At 40.4% G+C, this 18,482-nt stretch overlaps 1 protein-coding gene across 2 annotated transcripts in view; it reads left to right on the forward strand.

Moving 5' to 3' along the window:
- The first annotated feature begins 2,662 nt into the window (after nt 1-2,662).
- rpa2 (replication protein A2) overlaps nt 2,663-18,482 on the forward strand; it is a 37,724-nt gene continuing 21,904 nt past the window's right edge. Inside the window, exons 1-2 of one of the 2 annotated variants that reach the window (XM_069895242.1) lie at nt 2,746-2,765; nt 9,484-9,582. In XM_069895242.1, coding sequence (XP_069751343.1) covers nt 9,567-9,582 — 16 coding nt within the window. In that variant the 5' untranslated portion in view covers nt 2,746-2,765; nt 9,484-9,566. Of the gene's footprint in view, nt 2,766-9,483; nt 9,583-18,482 lie in introns of both variants that reach the window. The other variant, XM_069895241.1, reaches the window with a different exon arrangement.

Genomic DNA, 18,482 nt, shown 5'->3' on the forward strand with positions numbered 1-18,482 from the left:
ATAAGAAAGAATTATATCAGAAAATCCTCAGGTCCAAATCCTGGTGTGTGTAGCATTGGGAAGTTCCTTTTAAGTTAGTTGTTTGGCTACCATCGTCTTCAATACTCATAAACTAGAAGAAAATACCAGCCATGATTCCTAGTTTGAAAGATTTCTTATGAGGATGTAAAAAAAACAATGTTATTTTAAAAAAGGATGGAGAGGGAAAGCAGGGAATTACATACTGATTTACATACATCAGTAGCAGCAAAGATGTTAGATCTATCAACAGAATTAAAAAAAAACAAGTGTGGCGGCTCACCCACGTGGCTAGCAAACCAGACCAGAAGTCATGAGCGAGTCCGCAGCCAGTGGCATTCACAGGGACACTCAGTGCGGGGCAGCCTCAGCCTGGAAGCTGACATCACTTCCACTCCGCAGGGCATAAGGGTCGCTGGGAAAAACACGGGCCTCATAAGTGTGTGATTTTGAATTAGTAAATCAGTTGAACTGAAACTCCACTCGGCTCAGCATGTTTCTTTCGCTTTCAGTGGCTTGACAGCCACAATGGATTGATAAAAGGAAAACTGTATTTCATAAATCTACTGAAGTTTTTTTTTCCTGAGTATGCCACTGATAATACTTCAGATAAGGGAGAACCAGTTGAGATGATGTATTTGGATTTTCAAATGGCCTCTGATAAAGATTCATTAAAGTGCAAAATTAATGTATCTGGATTTGGAGCAATAACAATGGATCGATTGAAATTGATAAGCAGCAAAGTGTCCAAATAAATGGGTCGGCAAATGTGACTCATGAGCCTGGGTATTGCTGCCACTTACAATTTTTAGCAATAATTCCAGTGGTTTTCAAACTTTTTCTTTCCACTCACATGCCACCTAATACCATAGGTGCTCTGTGATTAGCAAGGGATTACCTAAGGTGGTATGTGAGTGGGGAAAAAAGATTGAAAACCACTGCCCTAAACCCAATTGTGACTGAATTGTCTGGCTTGAAAAAAAATTGTAATTGGCCCATTTCCTTTGGAGTTATGAAACGGTGCACATAATGAATCAATTAAGTATGATTAAACCAGTAGTTTTCAAAGATTTTCTTTCCACTCACATACCACCTTAAATAATCCCTTATTAATCATAGAGCATTTATGGCTTGGTGAGACCACATCCAGGATATTGAGTGCAACAACACAACAGGTTACTGGCTCGCTGTTATGAGCATACTGGCACCCAAGGGAGCAATCCCATTAGTCCCATTCCCACTCCCCTTATACTCCTGCTACTATTTTCCCTCATGTATGCCCATCAACTCCCCTTTGATCCTCTGCCATCAGCTTAACCAATGGGATCATTTACTCTAGCCAATAAACCTAGTAACACACTGACAATGATGAAGGAAAGAAGAATACCCTGAAAAAGTTTGCACAGTCCTGGAGAAAACATGAAAACTCCATAATCAGAAGTCAGAATCAAACTAGAGCCCCTGGGACTGTGAGGCATCAGTGCTCACCAACCCCCCCCCCCCCCACCATTGATATGAAGAAAGATAATGTGTAGGAGAAAAGGAAGAAATATTGCTAAATTGTCACATTCAAAGTCCAGGAAGAGAAGGTTTAAGGATAAAGCTAAACCAGGCGATTTAACAAGTTAACAGGAGGAACATAATTGAATCTAATAATATCAAAGAAAGCCTTACCTTGCTGACTGGAAATTATACCACAGTTCATAATGAAAAGAATGTTGGTTAGGAATCCCATTGTAATGTGGCAGCTTTCTCAGTGGTTCTGATTGTTTGGTAATGTTAATGGTTAAAGATCTAAAGGTTTAAAGTTTATAGCGGTTCTGAGCAATGAAACTTAATAGACCGGCAATATCCTGCCTGAAAGGTAATAAAATCTCATTGCACCTTCAGATAAAACTTTTTTTCCCCTCTAAGCAGATCCTTACCCAAAGCAGAAATTCATCTGATTATTTTTCAACTAATGAGTATTGAACTAGCTTTCATCAGTTTAGTTGGGATTTAGTGGATGCAAAGATTGTATCTCAAAGTCCAAAGATTTCCTGTTTATTACACGAGGAAAATATTTATATGCTTTTCCAATCTCTATCTCAAGTTTATAAGACTTTCAGGACGCTTTCAGGAAGCAGAGAAAAGGTTCAACGATCACAAGATAAGCTGGAGAAACTCAGCAGGTCAGTGAGTGTCCGCAGTTCGAACCAGCTCAGAAAGTCGCGGCTGAATTGCTGATGTCAGCGACCAGGAGGGCTCCGACTGTGGGATGAACTGCGGGCCGGAAGGGAAGGTCTTTAGAGAGCAAAGTTAAAGAGATACAACCAACGCTTCGGGCTTGAGCCCTTCATCAAGGTCTACACAAAATGCTGCCCACATTTTGCTCAGAGCTTGATGAAGGGATCGAGCCCAAAATATTAGTTGCGCATCTTTCTCTTTGCTCCATAGAGTTCGCTGTTTGTCCTACTGAGTTTCTCCAGCGATTTGCTTTTACTTCCATCACGGTGTCGGCGGACCCGTGTTTTACTCAGAAGATGCAAATAAGCGCCCTTCAGAGAGCACCGAGTACCAGGGGTCGGACCGCTTCCGCCAGGATCAAACGTCACCGCTTCCAGCCAATGAGTAGCCTCGGAACGGCATCAGCATCCTTGCCGGGGATTGGCCGAGGCGTTGAGCATGAAGGCGGCTGAGTGGACGGGTGTCGTGTTGGCGGGATTGGGTCCGCTGCGCGGTGCCGAGCGGGATGTGGAACAGCGTGGGTGAGTGTCCAAGGGGAGTGGGAGCCGCACGGTACTCGCCGTTCTTCGGGTGGGCTGGGCTGGGCTGGGCTGCGCGGGGTGGTGGGGGAGGTGAAGGGGTGCTCCCGAGGCCTTCCGTGGACTGGGCTGCGAGAGGGGGAGAGGGAGGGGGGGAGAGGGAGGGGGGGGAGGGGGAGGGGGGGAGAGGGAGGGGGGGAGGGGGAGGGGGAGGGGGGGAGAGGGAGGGGGGGAGGGGGGGGGAGGGGGGGGGGGGAGAGGGAGGGGGGGAGGGGGGGGGAGGGGGGGAGGGGGAGGGGGGGGGAGGGGGGGGAGGGGGAGGGGGGGAGGGGGAGAGGGGGAGGGGGAGGGAGGGAGAGAGAGAGGGGTGCTCCCGAGGCCTTCAGTGGACTGGGCTACGGGGAGGGGGGTGCTCCCGAGGCCTTCCGTAGAATGGGGCCCCTTGGAGAAAATGCCGAGAGCTTGTGCCTGGGTGGGAGAAAGGCGTCATTCCGGTTTGACACACAGTACATTGCATGTCATTGGCTACACGAGGGAAGCGAGAGCAGTGATGAATGATGACTTGCAGACACTGTGATTGTAGTAAAAACTCACCGAATAGCTGGGGGAACTCCACCAGTCTTCAATCATAAAGAGCAGATATATTGCTGACGTTTAGGGTCTAAGCCCATCCCACTTTTAAGCATTCCCTAAGCTAGAGGTGCTCTAGTGTTGCTGTTGTCTATAGGTGTTCTTCTAGTAAGGGATGTGGGTGGAAAGAAAAAGTTTGAGAACCACTGTTTTAAATGTACCTAATGGACTCGTTTAATAGCTCCAAAGGAAATGGGCCTATTACAATTTTTCTCAAGCAAAATATTTCAGTAGCAATTGGGTCTAGATCAGGGATTCTCAACCTTTCCTTCCCACTCACATACCACCTTATGCAATCCCTTACTAATCACAGAACCCTGATGGCATAGGATTACTTAAGGTGGTGTGTGAGTGGAAAGAAAGGGTTGGGAACCACTCGTCTGAGCCCTTCTTCTTGGATTAAGCAGAATGAGGCAGAAGCAGGAAATCTCAGAATTCAAATAATGCGAGTTGGAGGAGGAATCCAGACCAATAAAAAGTGTTAATTGGATATGATCAGGGGAGAGGTGAGAATTTGTCATGTTTGTGCAGAAGGAGACAATGGAGAAAGGTGGGAGTGTTTAGTGAAAGTTAGAGAGGTTTATATTAATGCTATCTAGTTGGGGGGTGCTCAATCGGAAGATGAGGTGTTGTATCTTCAATTTGAGGGTGGTCTCAGTCGAGCAGTGCATGAGACTGTGGACAGACATGTCAGCAAGGGACTGGGATGGGGAATTGAGATGGGTGCCCACTGAGAGATCCAACCTTCAATTTGCATAATTTGTGGAATGATTGCTTCTCAGACTGGATGCCTTTGACTAGTGGTATGCCTCAGGGATTGGTGCTTGGACCTTTATTGTGTGTCACGTACAAGGCCCTCTATAATGTTTGGGACAAAGACACACATATCTCTTATTTGCTCCAGTGTCCCACAGTTTAAAATTTGTAATCAAACAATCCACATGTCATTAAGGTACACATTCCAGATTTTATTCACGGTTATTTATGAACATTTTGGTTTGACCAGAAATTACAGCACTTTTAATACATGGATCCTTCACTGCCCGCCCCCCCCCCCCCCCCCAAATTTCAGGACACCATAATGTTTGGGACATTTGGATTCACAGGTGTTTGTAAGTACTTGGTATGTTTAATTGCTTCATTGGTGCAGGTGTAAGAGCTATGCTTGTCTATAAGCTTTAGATCACCTTTGAAGTCTATAGTTGCCATATTTCAACATGAGGACCAGAGTTGTGCCAATGACAGTCAAAGAAGCCATTATGAGGCTGAAAAACAAGAATAAAACAGTAAGAGACATCATCCAAATCTTAGGATTATCAAAATCAACGGTTTGGAACATCATTTAGAATAAAGAGCGTACCGATGAGCTAAGTAATTGCAAAGAGACTGGTATTCCAAGGAAGACCACCATGGCTGATGACAGAAGAATTCTCATAATGAAGAAAAATCCCCAGAAGCTTCTGGAGACGGGTGTGGATATGTCAATGACTACAGTCCACAGAAGATTTCATCAACTGAAATAGAATCTACACTGCAAATTGCAAACCATGGCAAAGGTGGTATGCTTTGGATTTTCGGCAGTTCCTTTTCACCTCTACACTTTGCTGTTGTATTCATTCTGAGGTCTCATCTGCCCTCAAGACCTCTTTCCAGAATTCTTTAGGCTCTTTTAAATACTTATTGGCTGTGACTAATTAGCAATTTGCATCTTGCAGTTTACCCTCTGAATTTCTGTTGATGAAAACTCTGCAGACAGTCGTCATTATCCCCTTTTACAGTTGCATCCCACTAAATCAGCCATGAAGTATCCAGGGATAGGAATGGGGGCTTGGTTTTTCACACTTGACCACTCCTAACTGGGACACTGAACGCTTTCACACTTGCAAGGAGGCATCCCCGGGGTTAGGACTGTTCTACCTTCTACCGGTGATGTCATGATGCATCAAGTGAAAGTGGACCTGCCCTAAATCCTGATTAATGTATTATGATCTTGTATTTGAACATAGAAACTAGGTGTAGAAGTAGACCATTTGGCCCTTCAAGCCTACGCCGCCATTCATTTTGATCATGGCTGATCATCCACTCAGTACCCTGTTCCAGCTCTCTCTCCATACCCCCTGATCCCCCTAGTCACAAGTACTAAATCTAACTCTCTGTTAAATATAGCTATGGAACCGGCCTCAATCATTTCCTGTGGCAGAGAATTCCATAAATTCACTACCCTCTGAAAAAATTCTTCCTCATCTCAGTCCTAAAGGACTTCCCCATTATCCTTAAACTGTGACCCCTGGTTCTAGACTTGCTCAACATTGGGAACAATCTTCCTGCATCTAGCCTGTCAAATCCCTTAAGAATTTTGAATGTTTCTATTAAATTTCCTCTTAATTGTCTAAACTTCAGCGAGTACAAGCCCAGTCGTTCTAGCCTTTCTTCATATGCAAGTCCTGCCATCCCTGGTATCAATCTGGTAAACCTTTTCTGCACTTTCTCCATGGCAATGATGTCCTTCCTCAGATAAGGAGACCAAAACTGAACACAATACTCAAGGTGAGGTCTCACCAAGGACCTATACAACTGCATCAATACCTCTCTGCTTCTGAACTCGAATCCTCTTGATATGAATGCCAACATACCATTCGCGTTTTTTACTGCTTGCTGCATGCCCACTTTTAATGACTGATGCACAGCGACACCCAAGTCTCTGCATCTCCCCTTTTCCTAATTCGATACCATTAAGATAGTACTCAACCCTCCCATTCTTTCCTCCAAAGTGGATAACCACATACTTATCCACATTATATTGCATCTGCCATGCATTTGCCCACTCACCCAACCTGTCCAAGTCACCCTGCACACTCTTAACAGCCTCTACACAGCTTACAATGCCACCCAGCTTTGTGTCATCTGCAAACTTGGAAATGCTGTTCTCTATTTCCTCATCTAAATCATTAATATATATCGTAAATATCTGAGGTCCTAGCACTGAGCCTTGTGGTACCCCACTAGTAACTGACTGCCATTCCAAAAAGTACCCGTTTATTCCCACTCTTTGTTTCCTATCTGTCAACCAATTCTCTATCCACCTCAATACCATAATCCCCTATACCGTGTGCCTTAAGTTTGTATAGTAATCTGTGTGGGACCTTATCAAAAGCCTTCTGAAAATCCAGGTAAACCACATCTACTGGTTCTCCCCTATCCACTCTACTAGTTACATCCTCAAAAAATTCAGTAAGATTAGTCAGATACGATTTTCCCTTCATAAATCCATGCTGCTCTGACCAATGAATTCACCACTTTCCAGATGTGCTGCAATCACATCTTTAATAACTGACTCTAACATTTTCCCCACTACCGATGTCAAGATAACTGGTCTATAATTCCCTGATTTCTCTTTCCCTCCCTTTTTAAAAAGTGGAGTTACATTAGCCACCCTCCACTCCTCAGGAAGTACTCCAGAATCTAAAGAGTTTTGAAAAATTATCAACAAGGCATCCACTATTTCATGGGCTACTTCCTTTAGCACTCTGGGTTGCAGACCATCTGGCCCTGGGGACTTGTTTGCCTTTAATCCCTTCAATTTATCCAACACAACTTCATAACTTACACTTATTTTCCCCAGTCCTTCCGTCACATTAGCTGCATGGGCCCCTATTATTTCCTGAAGATTATTCATATTTTCCCTAATGAAGACCGAACTAAAGTAGTTATTTAATTGGTCTGCCATGTCCTTTTTCCTCATGACCAATTCGCTTGTTTCTGACTGCAAGGGACCCACATTTGTCTTTACTAGTCTCTTTCTCTTTACATATCTAAAAACTTTTGCAGACATTTTTTATGTTCCCTGCCAACTTTTTCTCATAATCTCTTTTGTCTTTCCTGATTAATCCCATTGTCTTCCTCTGTAGAACTCTGAATTTCTCCCAATCCTCTAGTATTCTGTCTTTCCTGGCTAGTCTATACGCTTCCTCTTTACACTTGATACTCTCCCTGATTTCCCTGGTTATCCAAGGATGTACTACCCTCCTTGAGTTATTTTTCCAAACTGGGATGAACAAATGCTGTGTTTCATCCAGATGATCCTTAAATGCTTGCCAAGGCCTTTCTACAGTTAATCCTTTAAGTAACATTTGTCAATCTAACTTAATCAATTCGCGTCTCATACCCTCAAAGTCACCCTTCTTTAAGTTCAGAACCTGAATTACAGAATTAACCCTGTCACTTTCCATCCTAATGTAAAATTCCACCATATTGTGGTCACTCTTGCCCAAAGGGCAAAATTAATCATGCCTAATTATAACATCATTAAACTTTATGCACAGTACAGTATGAGCCCTTCAGCCCTGTTGTTGTGCTGACCTATATAAACCTCTATAAGGGACCGTAGGGAAGTGCTTGTAATAAATAACAATAGTGGACAATTAAACAGGGTGGGAAAGTTGGTAGCGCTTTATTGCACAATTTATGTAGTGTGGGAAAGTTAGCGCTATGGCACACAATTTATACAGTGGGAAAGTTGGAAGCATTATCGTGTACAATTTAAACGGCATTGGAAAGTTGGTAGCACGATTGCATACAATTTATAAATACCATGGGGGGGAAAGTGATGGTGGACCTGTCCTCCCAGAATTCCATGCAGCAGAGAAAGGGCTGTATGCCCGGCTGCATTCATGGAGGGATTTATCTGCCGCACAGCATTTTGGGAAACCAGGTCCGCCATTGCTTTTCTCCCCCCCCCCCCACGGTCTTTATAAATTGTGTACTATATCACTACCAATTTTCCCACGCTGTTTAAAAATTGTCTGCTATTGCTATTTATTTCTCTCTCTCTCTCTCTCTCTCTCTCTCTCTTTCTCTTTCCCCGCCACCACTGCCAATTTCCAGTGGCAAAGTTTATGTATAACCTTCATTTTAATCTTTTCTTCCTTCACTTTCCAGCACTTGCACAAAAACTTGGGTCATTTCAGTCCCACAATGCAATTACCTGTTTCACACTTGCCTGATTGCAATGCCGTCATCTGCAGATGCCGAGGATTGTACTAGGTGTCAAGGCCGTCAATCCCCTCCATGACATGATGCCATCTGATGCCGGCGTTGAGCTGATTCTGCTTTCACATTAGACACTTTAAAGGCCAATTGGCAGTTAATTCCTGGGATCACTTACAAGTGTGAAAGGGGCTTTAGATGTGCCTCCTCTAGAGTGTTTCTGATCTGTCGGTCATGCGTTTGGGGATATTTCTTCATTACAATGAGAATTCTTCTGTTATCAGCATTGGAGAACTTCCTTGGAATACCAGTCCTGTTGCCATTACTGAGCTCACCAGTATGCTCTTTTTTAATGATCTTCCAAAGTCTTGATTTTGGTAATCCTATAGCATCATAATGGCTTCTTTGACACAACTCTGGTCTTCATGTTGAAATATGGCAACTACAGACTGCAAAGGTGTTCAAAAGCTTAGAAGCAAGCCTTGCTCTCTTCCACCTGCACCGATGAAGCAATTAAACATACTTGAGTACTCTCAAACACCTGCGAAGCCAAGTGTCTCAAACATTATGGTGTTCTGAAATGGGGGGGGGGAGACTCTTTACAAAAAGTGCTGTAATTTTTAGATCGTCAAACCATAATGTAGAAAAATAGCCTTGAATAAAATCTGGAATGTGTACTTTAATTACATGTGGATTGTTTATAACAAATATGAAACTGAAGCATAGGGACAAATAAAGGAAAAAAAATATTGTAGAAAAAAAACAACTAATTAGTTGTACATTTCCTGCTCACTGCTGCATGTACAGTGTGGAACTCCAGTCGAAAGTTCTGTCTCCAGAACTGCTAGGTTGAAGTGAATTAATACCCTGCGTCACAAATTCATGGAAAAAAATACAAGTTCCCTTGGATCACTTGATCTCTATTGTCCAGTCAGCTTCCTGATGATCTGATCTTTTCAAATCCAATTGCCTGAGTCACCTGATTCCAATTGCCAGGTGCAGCCTTCAGATAAAATCCCTGCTGAAGTCTGCTACAGTGTCTTTGTACCAAACATGGAGGGGGACTGTATTAATGATCTGGATGATAATGTGGTAAATTGCACAGTTTGCAGATGATACAAAGATTGGAGGTGTTGTGAACAGTAAGGACAGTTTTCAAAGCCAGAAAAATGAGCTGATAAATGGCAGATGGAATTTAATGCAGGTAAGTGTGAGGTGTTGCATTTTGGAAGGAGAAACCAAGAAAGAACATACATGTTAAATGGTAGGGCACTGAGGAGTGCAGTAGAACAGAGGGATCTGGGAATACAGATACATAATTCCCTGAAAATGACATCACAGAAAGGATTGTAAAGAGAGCTTTTGGCATATTGGCCTTCATAAATCAGAGTATTGAGTGTAGGGGTTGTGCTGTATGGTAAAGTTGTTTAAGACATTAGTAAGGTCAAATTTGAAGTATTGTGTGCAGTTTTGGTCACCTAACTACAGGAAAGATATCAATAAGCTAGAAAGAGTGCAGAGAAAATATACTAGGATGTTGCCTGCATTTGAGGAACTGAATTACAAGGAAAGCTTAAGCAGGTTAGGACTTTTTTCCCTGGAGCATAGAAGAATGAGGGGAGATTTGACAGAGGTATTTAAAATTATGAGAGGTAGAGAAAGAGTAACTGTAGGTAGACTTTTTTTTCCACTGAGGGTAGGTGAGATACAAACTAGAGGACATGGGTTAAGGGTGAAAGATGGAAAGTTTAGAGGACTTTCATTCAGAAAGTGGGAGTGTGGAATGAGCTGCCAACTGAAGTGGTGAATGTGGGGTCAGTTTTAACTTTTTTTTTCAATCTTTTTATTATTATTATAATTTATAAACACATACAGTTCAAAGAGATATAAAAAAATACATAGTAAGTAATGAATTAATACAGAGATATTAAACAATAATATTACAGAATAAAAATATAAAAAAATAATTTTTGATCAGTTTAGGGTGTGAAATATCTCTAAAAAAAAAGATATAATTAATAACAATATATGAAAAAAGAGAAAAAAAAACCCAAAAAAGAAGAAAAAACAAATCTGAATTTAAAAAACTTTATAAAAAAAAACTTTAAAAAAACCTACAGATATAGCTAAACCACGCCGATCACTCCAATCTCATCTTACAGCCCAATTATCATACATAATCATAGAAAGAAAACAGAGCCAGATCAACTCACCACAAATGAAAATATTGAATAAATGGTCGCCAGGTTAACTCAAACTTAGAAGGGGATTCATAGACAGAGTTTCTAATTTTCTCTAAATTTAAACATAGTATAGTTTGGGTAAACCATTGGAAAACAGTGGGAGGATTTACCTCTTTCCAATTTAATAGTATAGATCTTCTAGCCATTAGTGTAAGAAAAGCAATCATACGATCCGCAGGAAGAGATAAATAAGTCAAATCTATCATAGGTAATCCAAAAATTGCAGTAATGGGATGTGGTTGTAAATCAATATTCAAAACAGTAGATATAATGGAAAAAATTTCCTTCCAATAATTCTGTAAAGAGGGACAGGACCAAAACATATGTGTAAGGGAAGCTATTTCCAATTGACATTTATCACATATAGGATCGATATGAGAATAAAAGCGATGGAGTTTATCTTTAGACATATGAGCTCTATGAACAACTTTAAACTGTATTAGTGAATGTTTTGCACATAGAGAAGAGGAGTTTACCAGTCGCAGAATTTTATTCCAATTTTCATTAGAAATATGAAGGTTGAGTTCTCTTTCCCAATCATTTTTAAACTTTTCAAAAGTCCCAGAATTTATTTTTGTAATTATATTATATAATTTAGATATCACACCTTTTGGAGGGAATTTTGAATATAGTATATCCTCTAAAACAGTCGTAGTCTCCCGATTGGGAAAAGAGGGTAAAGTCGAAACTAAGAAACTCCTAATCTGCAAATATCGAAAGAAATGAGATCGAGGTAAATCATATTTCATGGATAATTGTTCAAATGACATGAAAGAGTTATCCAAGAATAAATCCGAAAAGCATGTTATACCTTTAACTTTCCAGAGTAAATAAGCTTGATCAATTAGAGAGGGATGAAAAAGGAAATTTAGTACAATAGGAGTTTCCAAGATAAAATGACTTAGGCCAAAAAATCTCCGGAATTGAAACCATATACGTAGTGTATGTTTAGCCATTGGATTATCAATTTGTTTATATAATTTAGTAAGAGTAAAAGGGAGAGCAGCTCCCAAAATAGAGCTAATTGAAAATTTTGTATTGGTTTAATTTCTAAATTTACCCAATGGGGATTTAGAGATAATTCTGAATAATTCAACCAATACCTTAAGTAACTAATATTAATTGCCAAGTAATAAATTCTAAAGTTGGGTAATGCCAACCCTCCCTCTAGTTTAGATTTCTGTAAATATTTTTTCCCCAAACTAGGATTCTTGTTTTGCCAGATATATGAGGACAATTTAGAATCGACCTTATCAAAAAAAGATTTAGGAACAAAAATAGGTATAGCTTGGAATATATATAAAAATTTAGGTAAGATCATCATCTTAATAGCATTAATTCGGCCTATCATGGATAGGGATAATGGTGACCAATTGGTAAGTAAACTGCCGATCAGGTCCAATAGAGGGAAAAAATTAGTCCTAAACAAATCTTTATGTTTTTTAGTAATCTTAATCCCTAAATATATAAAATGGTCTCTAGCTATTTTAAAAGGTAAACTATCATAAATAGGGACCCATCCATTAAAAGGGAATAATTCACTTTTATTTAAATTCAGTTTATATCCCGAAAAATTACTAAATTGGGCTAATAAAGATAAAACTGCAGGAATAGAATTTTCAGGATTGGAAATATATAACAATAAATCATCTGCATATAGTGATACTTTATGAATATCCCTGCAACGAATAATACCAGTAATATTGGGTGCTTCTCTGATAGCAATTGCCAAAGGTTCTAAAGCTAAGTTAAATAATAAAGGGCTAAGGGGGCACCCTTGCCTGGTGCCCCGAAATAATCGAAAATATGGCGATCTTTGGGTATTAGTAAAAACCGAGGCAACTGGGGAATTATAAAGAAGTTTAATCCAAGATACAAATATCGGACTAAAATTAAATTTTTCAAGAACTGTAAATAAATAAGGCCATTCTACTCTATCGAAGGCCTTCTCAGCATCTAGTGAAATAACACATTCTGAAGACTTGTGTGAAGGAGTGTAAATAATATTCATCAATCTTCTAATATTAAAGGAGGAATAACGATTTTTAATGAATCCAGTCTGGTCTTCAGAGATAATATCTTCTCTAGCCTTGTCGCTAGAATTTTAGAGAAGATCTTAGAATCAACATTCAACAAAGAAATAGGTCTATAAGAACATTCGGTCGGGTCTTTATTTTTTTTCAAGATTAGAGAAATCGTAGCTCTGTAAAATGATTGTGGTAGTTTACCCAATGTGATAGATTCATCAAACATCTTAATCAGCCAGGGAGAGAGAGTAGAAGAAAAAGCTTTATAAAATTCCACAGAATATCCATCGGGACCTGGTGCTTTCCCCGAGTTCAGTGAGAAAATAGTATTATTGATCTCCGAATCTGTAATGGATTTACTTAATTCTAAGTTATCTTGAGGTAATACTTTTGGGAATTTCAAATGTTCTAAAAAATTAAACATATTACTAAGGTCTTGAAGGGATTCTGTACTATATAAGGATGTATAAAAATTTTGGAAAGATTGATTTATCTCTTCCTGGTTAACAGTCAGTTCTCCATTCTGTTTGCGAATCTCCACAATTTGGCGTCTAGCTGAAATATTCTTCAGATGATTAGCCAACAGTTTACCCGATTTCTCACTATGCACATAAAAATCAGATTTAGATCTAATTAGCTGGTTTTCAATCGAAGATGTAAGTAACAAATTATATTCCATCTGCAGTTCAATTCTTTGTTTGTAAAGTTCTTCAGTAGGATCAGTCACATATTTCTTATCAATGTCTTTAATCTTCTCAACCAATAGATGAATCTTGTTTTTGATGCATTTCTTCAAAGCTACTGAGTAAGAAATAATTTGACCACGAATATAAGCCTTGAATGTATCCCACAATATTCCATAAGAAATTTCCGTAGTGTAATTTGTTGAAAAGAAAAAGTTAATTTGTTCTTTCATAAATTTAACAAAGTCTAAATCTTGCAATAATGTAACATCAAAACGCCAGTGCTTAATGTCTGCAGCACGGACCTACCTGTCGGCTAATTTCCCATCTAGCGCGACCTCTCAGCCCGAATGACCGATAAAAAATGCGGTAGATATCGGTCTTTTTCAGGTTAATAGTCAGATTCTGATTTCTGACCATTCGAAAAGTAATAGATCATTATAGCTCTAATTATCCTGTTCATCTTTAACACATTTTTATATATTTTCTTTCTCCTCTGTGAGAAATTTTTTTAAAAAATATATAAAAGTGAAATCAGACTGCTCAAACTACAGGGGAATCACGTTGCTCTCCATTGCAGGCAAAATCTTCGCTAGGATTCTACTAAATAGAATAATACCTAGTGTCGCTGAGAATATTCTCCCAGAATCACAGTGCGGCTTTCGCGCTAACAGAGGAACCACTGACATGGTCTTTGCCCTCAGACAGCTCCAAGAAAAGTGTAGAGAACAAAACAAAGGACTCTACATCACCTTTGTTGACCTCACCAAAGCCTTCGACACCGTGAGCAGGAAAGGGCTTTGGCAAATACTAGAGCGCATCGGATGTCCCCCAAAGTTCCTCAACATGATTATCCAACTGCACGAAAACCAACAAGGTCGGGTCAGATACAGCAATGAGCTCTCTGAACCCTTCTCCATTAACAATGGCGTGAAGCAAGGCTGTGTTCTCGCACCAACCCTCTTTTCAATCTTCTTCAGCATGATGCTGAACCAAGCCATGAAAGACCCCAACAATGAAGACGCTGTTTACATCCGGTACCGCACGGATGGCAGTCTCTTCAATCTGAGGCGCCTGCAAGCTCACACCAAGACACAAGAGAAACTTGTCCGTGAACTACTCTTTGCAGATGATGCCGCTTTAGTTGCCCATTCAGAGCCAGCTCTTCAGCGCTTGACGTCCTGCTTTGCGGAAACTGCCAAAATGTTTGGCCTGGAAGTCAGCCTGAAGAAAACTGAGGTCCTCCATCAGCCAGCTCCCCACCATGACTACCAGCCCCCCCACATCTCCATCGGGCACACAAAACTCAAAACGGTCAACCAGTTTACCTATCTCGGCTGCACCATTTCATCAGATGCAAGGATCGACAATGAGATAGACAACAGACTCGCCAAGGCAAATAGCGCCTTTGGAAGACTACACAAAAGAGTCTGGAAAAACAACCAACTGAAAAACCTCACAAAGATAAGCGTATACAGAGCCGTTGTCATACCCACACTCCTGTTCGGCTCCGAATCATGGGTCCTCTACCGGCACCACCTACGGCTCCTAGAACGCTTCCACCAGCGTTGTCTCCGCTCCATCCTCAACATCCATTGGAGCGCTCACACCCCTAACGTCGAGGTACTCGAGATGGCAGAGGTCGACAGCATCGAGTCCACGCTGCTGAAGATCCAGCTGCGCTGGATGGGTCACGTCTCCAGAATGGAGGACCATCGCCTTCCCAAGATCGTATTATATGGCGAGCTCTCCACTGGCCACCGTGACAGAGGTGCACCAAAGAAAAGGTACAAGGACTGCCTAAAGAAATCTCTTGGTGCCTGCCACATTGACCACCGCCAGTGGGCTGATAACGCCTCAAACCGTGCATCTTGGCGCCTCACAGTTTGGCGGGCAGCAGCCTCCTTTGAAGAAGACCGCAGAGCCCACCTCACTGACAAAAGGCAAAGGAGGAAAAACCCAACACCCAACCCCAACCAACCAATTTTCCCTTGCAACCGCTGCAATCGTGTCTGCCTGTCCCGCATCGGACTGGTCAGCCACAAACGAGCCTGCAGCTGACGTGGACTTTTTACCCCCTCCATAAATCTTCGTCCGCGAAGCCAAGCCAAAGAATCTATACTAATAATATGATTATATTCTTTACTATTTTATTTCTGAATTACTGAAAATGGCGATTTTTTTATTTTTTGTTTATTAAAACTTTTCATGGTTTTTTTTACATTCACCATTTTCTCTTTGTCTTTCTTCATAAACTAATTTTAAAATGATTTAACTCTTTATGACTTTGTTTTATCAGTAGGTACTACACAATTACGATTTTTCTTTTATTTCTTTTTAAATATTTTTCTTTCAATATTTAGTATTTGATTTTAGCTTGAGTTATCCTTTTTATAAGTTTAGGTGGTGGATCTTATCTTAATATTAGGAGCTGCCGTCTGAAGACATGGGGGTAGGTTTAGTATTATCTCTTCTTTTTTCTCTGATCACTCTCTGGTCAGATGGGGGGCTTTGTGGGTGGGGGGTGGGTTTTGTTTTTCCTTCAGGGGTTTTTATGTTTCATTTTCTTTTGTTTTTTCTTGATTTTTCTTTTAGAACTACAGATATGGCTGACACATCGTCATTTCCGGTCCTTCCTTATATCTTAATTCTTCTTCCGGGCGCATGGGTCCCTGCTTTGGTTAACCCTTTATATACTGGAGGGTTGACCTAAGTAATGGATCAAAACATTAATTTTGTCTCTTGGAATGCTAATGGTCTAAACAACATGTTTAAAAGGAGGAAGGTCTTTAAAGTATTCCAGAGACTGAAAGCACAGATTATTTTTTTTACAGGAGACTCATGTGAGGAAGGAGGATAATCTGCGTTTTTTTAAATCTTGGAAAGGCCCACAATTTCATGCCAACTCATGCTCTAAGACTCGAGGTGTATCTATTTTTATTGATCCCTCTATTACATTTGTTCAACATGACATCACTGTAGACCCTAATGGCAGATTTTTATTTGTTACTGGGTTATTATTCAATATTAAGGTTGTCATGGTTAATGTTTATGCCCCGAATGTAGATCACCCTGAGTTTTTTAGATCTTTGTTTACTATTTTACCCAATCTAAATGAATATCATTTAATAATGGGTGGGGATTCTAACTGTTGTCCTAGATAGGTCGAAACCTTCAAAGCTCCTACCGAATAAATCGGCTACATATATTAACTCTTTCCTTACTAACTCTGGAGCTGTTGATATTTGGAGATTTCTTCACCCGACAGATAAAGAGTTTTCCTTTTTTTCTCATGTATACCATTCATACTCGAGAATTGATCACTTTTTTATTGATTCACGTTTTATTCCACTTGTAACTGCTTGTAAGTATGACATTATAGCCATTTCGGATCACTCTCCATTACAACTCTCTCTTAAATTCAAAGACTGTTTCTACTATTAAGCACAGTTTTAACTTTTAAGAAGAATTTGGACAGGTACATAGATGGGAGAGGTATGAAAGGCTATGGACTGGATGCAGGTCAGTGGGACTAGGCAGACATGATGTACGACATTGAGATTCTTTTTCCTGCATGTAAACAAACTGTACAATATAGAGGAAAAAATATCCATAAAGTGCAAAAGTAAGAGTCCTTAAATGAGTCCCTGATTGAGTCTGATGGTGGAGGGGTAGCAGCTGTTTCTGAACTTGGTGGTGCAAGTCTTGTAGCGCCTATATCCTTGATGATTGCTTCTGATGGCAGCATTCTCTATGTTCTCAGTGGTGGGGAGGATTTTGCCTGTCATAGGGCTATAGAAGTCCCCTTTCCAGACTGTGATGCAGCCGGTCAACGGACTTTCCACCACACATCTGTAGAAATTTGCCAGGGTTTCTGATGTCATGCCAAACCTCTGAGTTAGTTGAGGCTCTTCTTGGGGGAAACACGGCAAGGGAGATGAGGGGAATGGAATGGGATGCAGGAGGATCTTTGCTGGGATGGGAAGTCGAGAACCATAATGGATGAATTACCGAGAGTCCTGATTGATTGGTGTTTGGCATTGAGCAGGGAAAAAAATCTCGCCAGTCATTTCTATGAAGCAAGATGGGTTGCATCTATTGAAAGACAATGATTTCTCATGCACCTTGGTGCTAAGAGGCAAGGGTATTGTTGAAGGCCTCTCAGGAGGTAACTAGAACTGTCTAGTGTTTGAATGTTCTCCCTGTGGCTCTGTGCACATTAGGGAGATAATAAATTTGGATAACTGAGGATTTCAGAGAATCTGATTTCAGGTAATCGGAGTTGTACTGTACAATCTTTCTCAACAGTGATGTATTGCATTCAGAGTCTGTTTTTTTTCCCCCTTCCCACCCCTCTCCCTTCTCTCCTATACCCTAATACCTCAAGGAAAAGATTATGTAAATTAAACAAACATGAACCAAAAATCTATAGAGTCACGGACCCTTAAAGAAACCAAATATAAAATCAAAGTGACACAAAGTAAAATGAAAAAGATACGAAACAAGAGGACGTCATCTGTGCCACAACCTGCTTCATTATCTCAATCGTTCCACTATTAGTACAGATTTTTACCTTTCTTCTATTTAGAAGAGGTATCTGCATACCTCCATGTTGCAGATAAGGCTGCTATAACCTAACGAATATGTCATATTTTCTCCTTAAATTGTATGTGATTTTTCTATAGGGGAATACTCTGTGCATTTCTTTTTTGTATTCGTGTGTCTCTATGCCAGGCATTTGCTGGTAGATTAGTGGATTGTTATGAACTTTGATAGTAGTACTAGAAACTGGCCAAGACAATGTTATACAGGTAGTTTTGACTTCCAATATCCACCTGCACATATGACCAATTTAAAAAAAAAATCTTTAGTAAAATTCCTGTACAAGTACATTATTTGTATTAAAATTACTGTATACAATGTGATTGGGTCCAAAAAAAAAATCATCGCAAAAAAAGCAGGGATTGCACTAAATCGAAGCTTCATTAAGTGGTTGTGGTTACGGTCGAAATTGAAAAACAAATCAATTTTTAGTAAACCAACTGTTCCCGCCTGAAGTCTCTGCGCTAAACTGGCTTATGTTAAATGAGGGTTCCACTCTATAAGTTGCAATTCTTTATTATTGACTAGAAGATCATATGTTGAGTATCT

Source organism: Narcine bancroftii, chromosome 8 (assembly GCF_036971445.1).
Source record: "Narcine bancroftii isolate sNarBan1 chromosome 8, sNarBan1.hap1, whole genome shotgun sequence".
NCBI lineage: Eukaryota > Metazoa > Chordata > Chondrichthyes > Torpediniformes > Narcinidae > Narcine > Narcine bancroftii.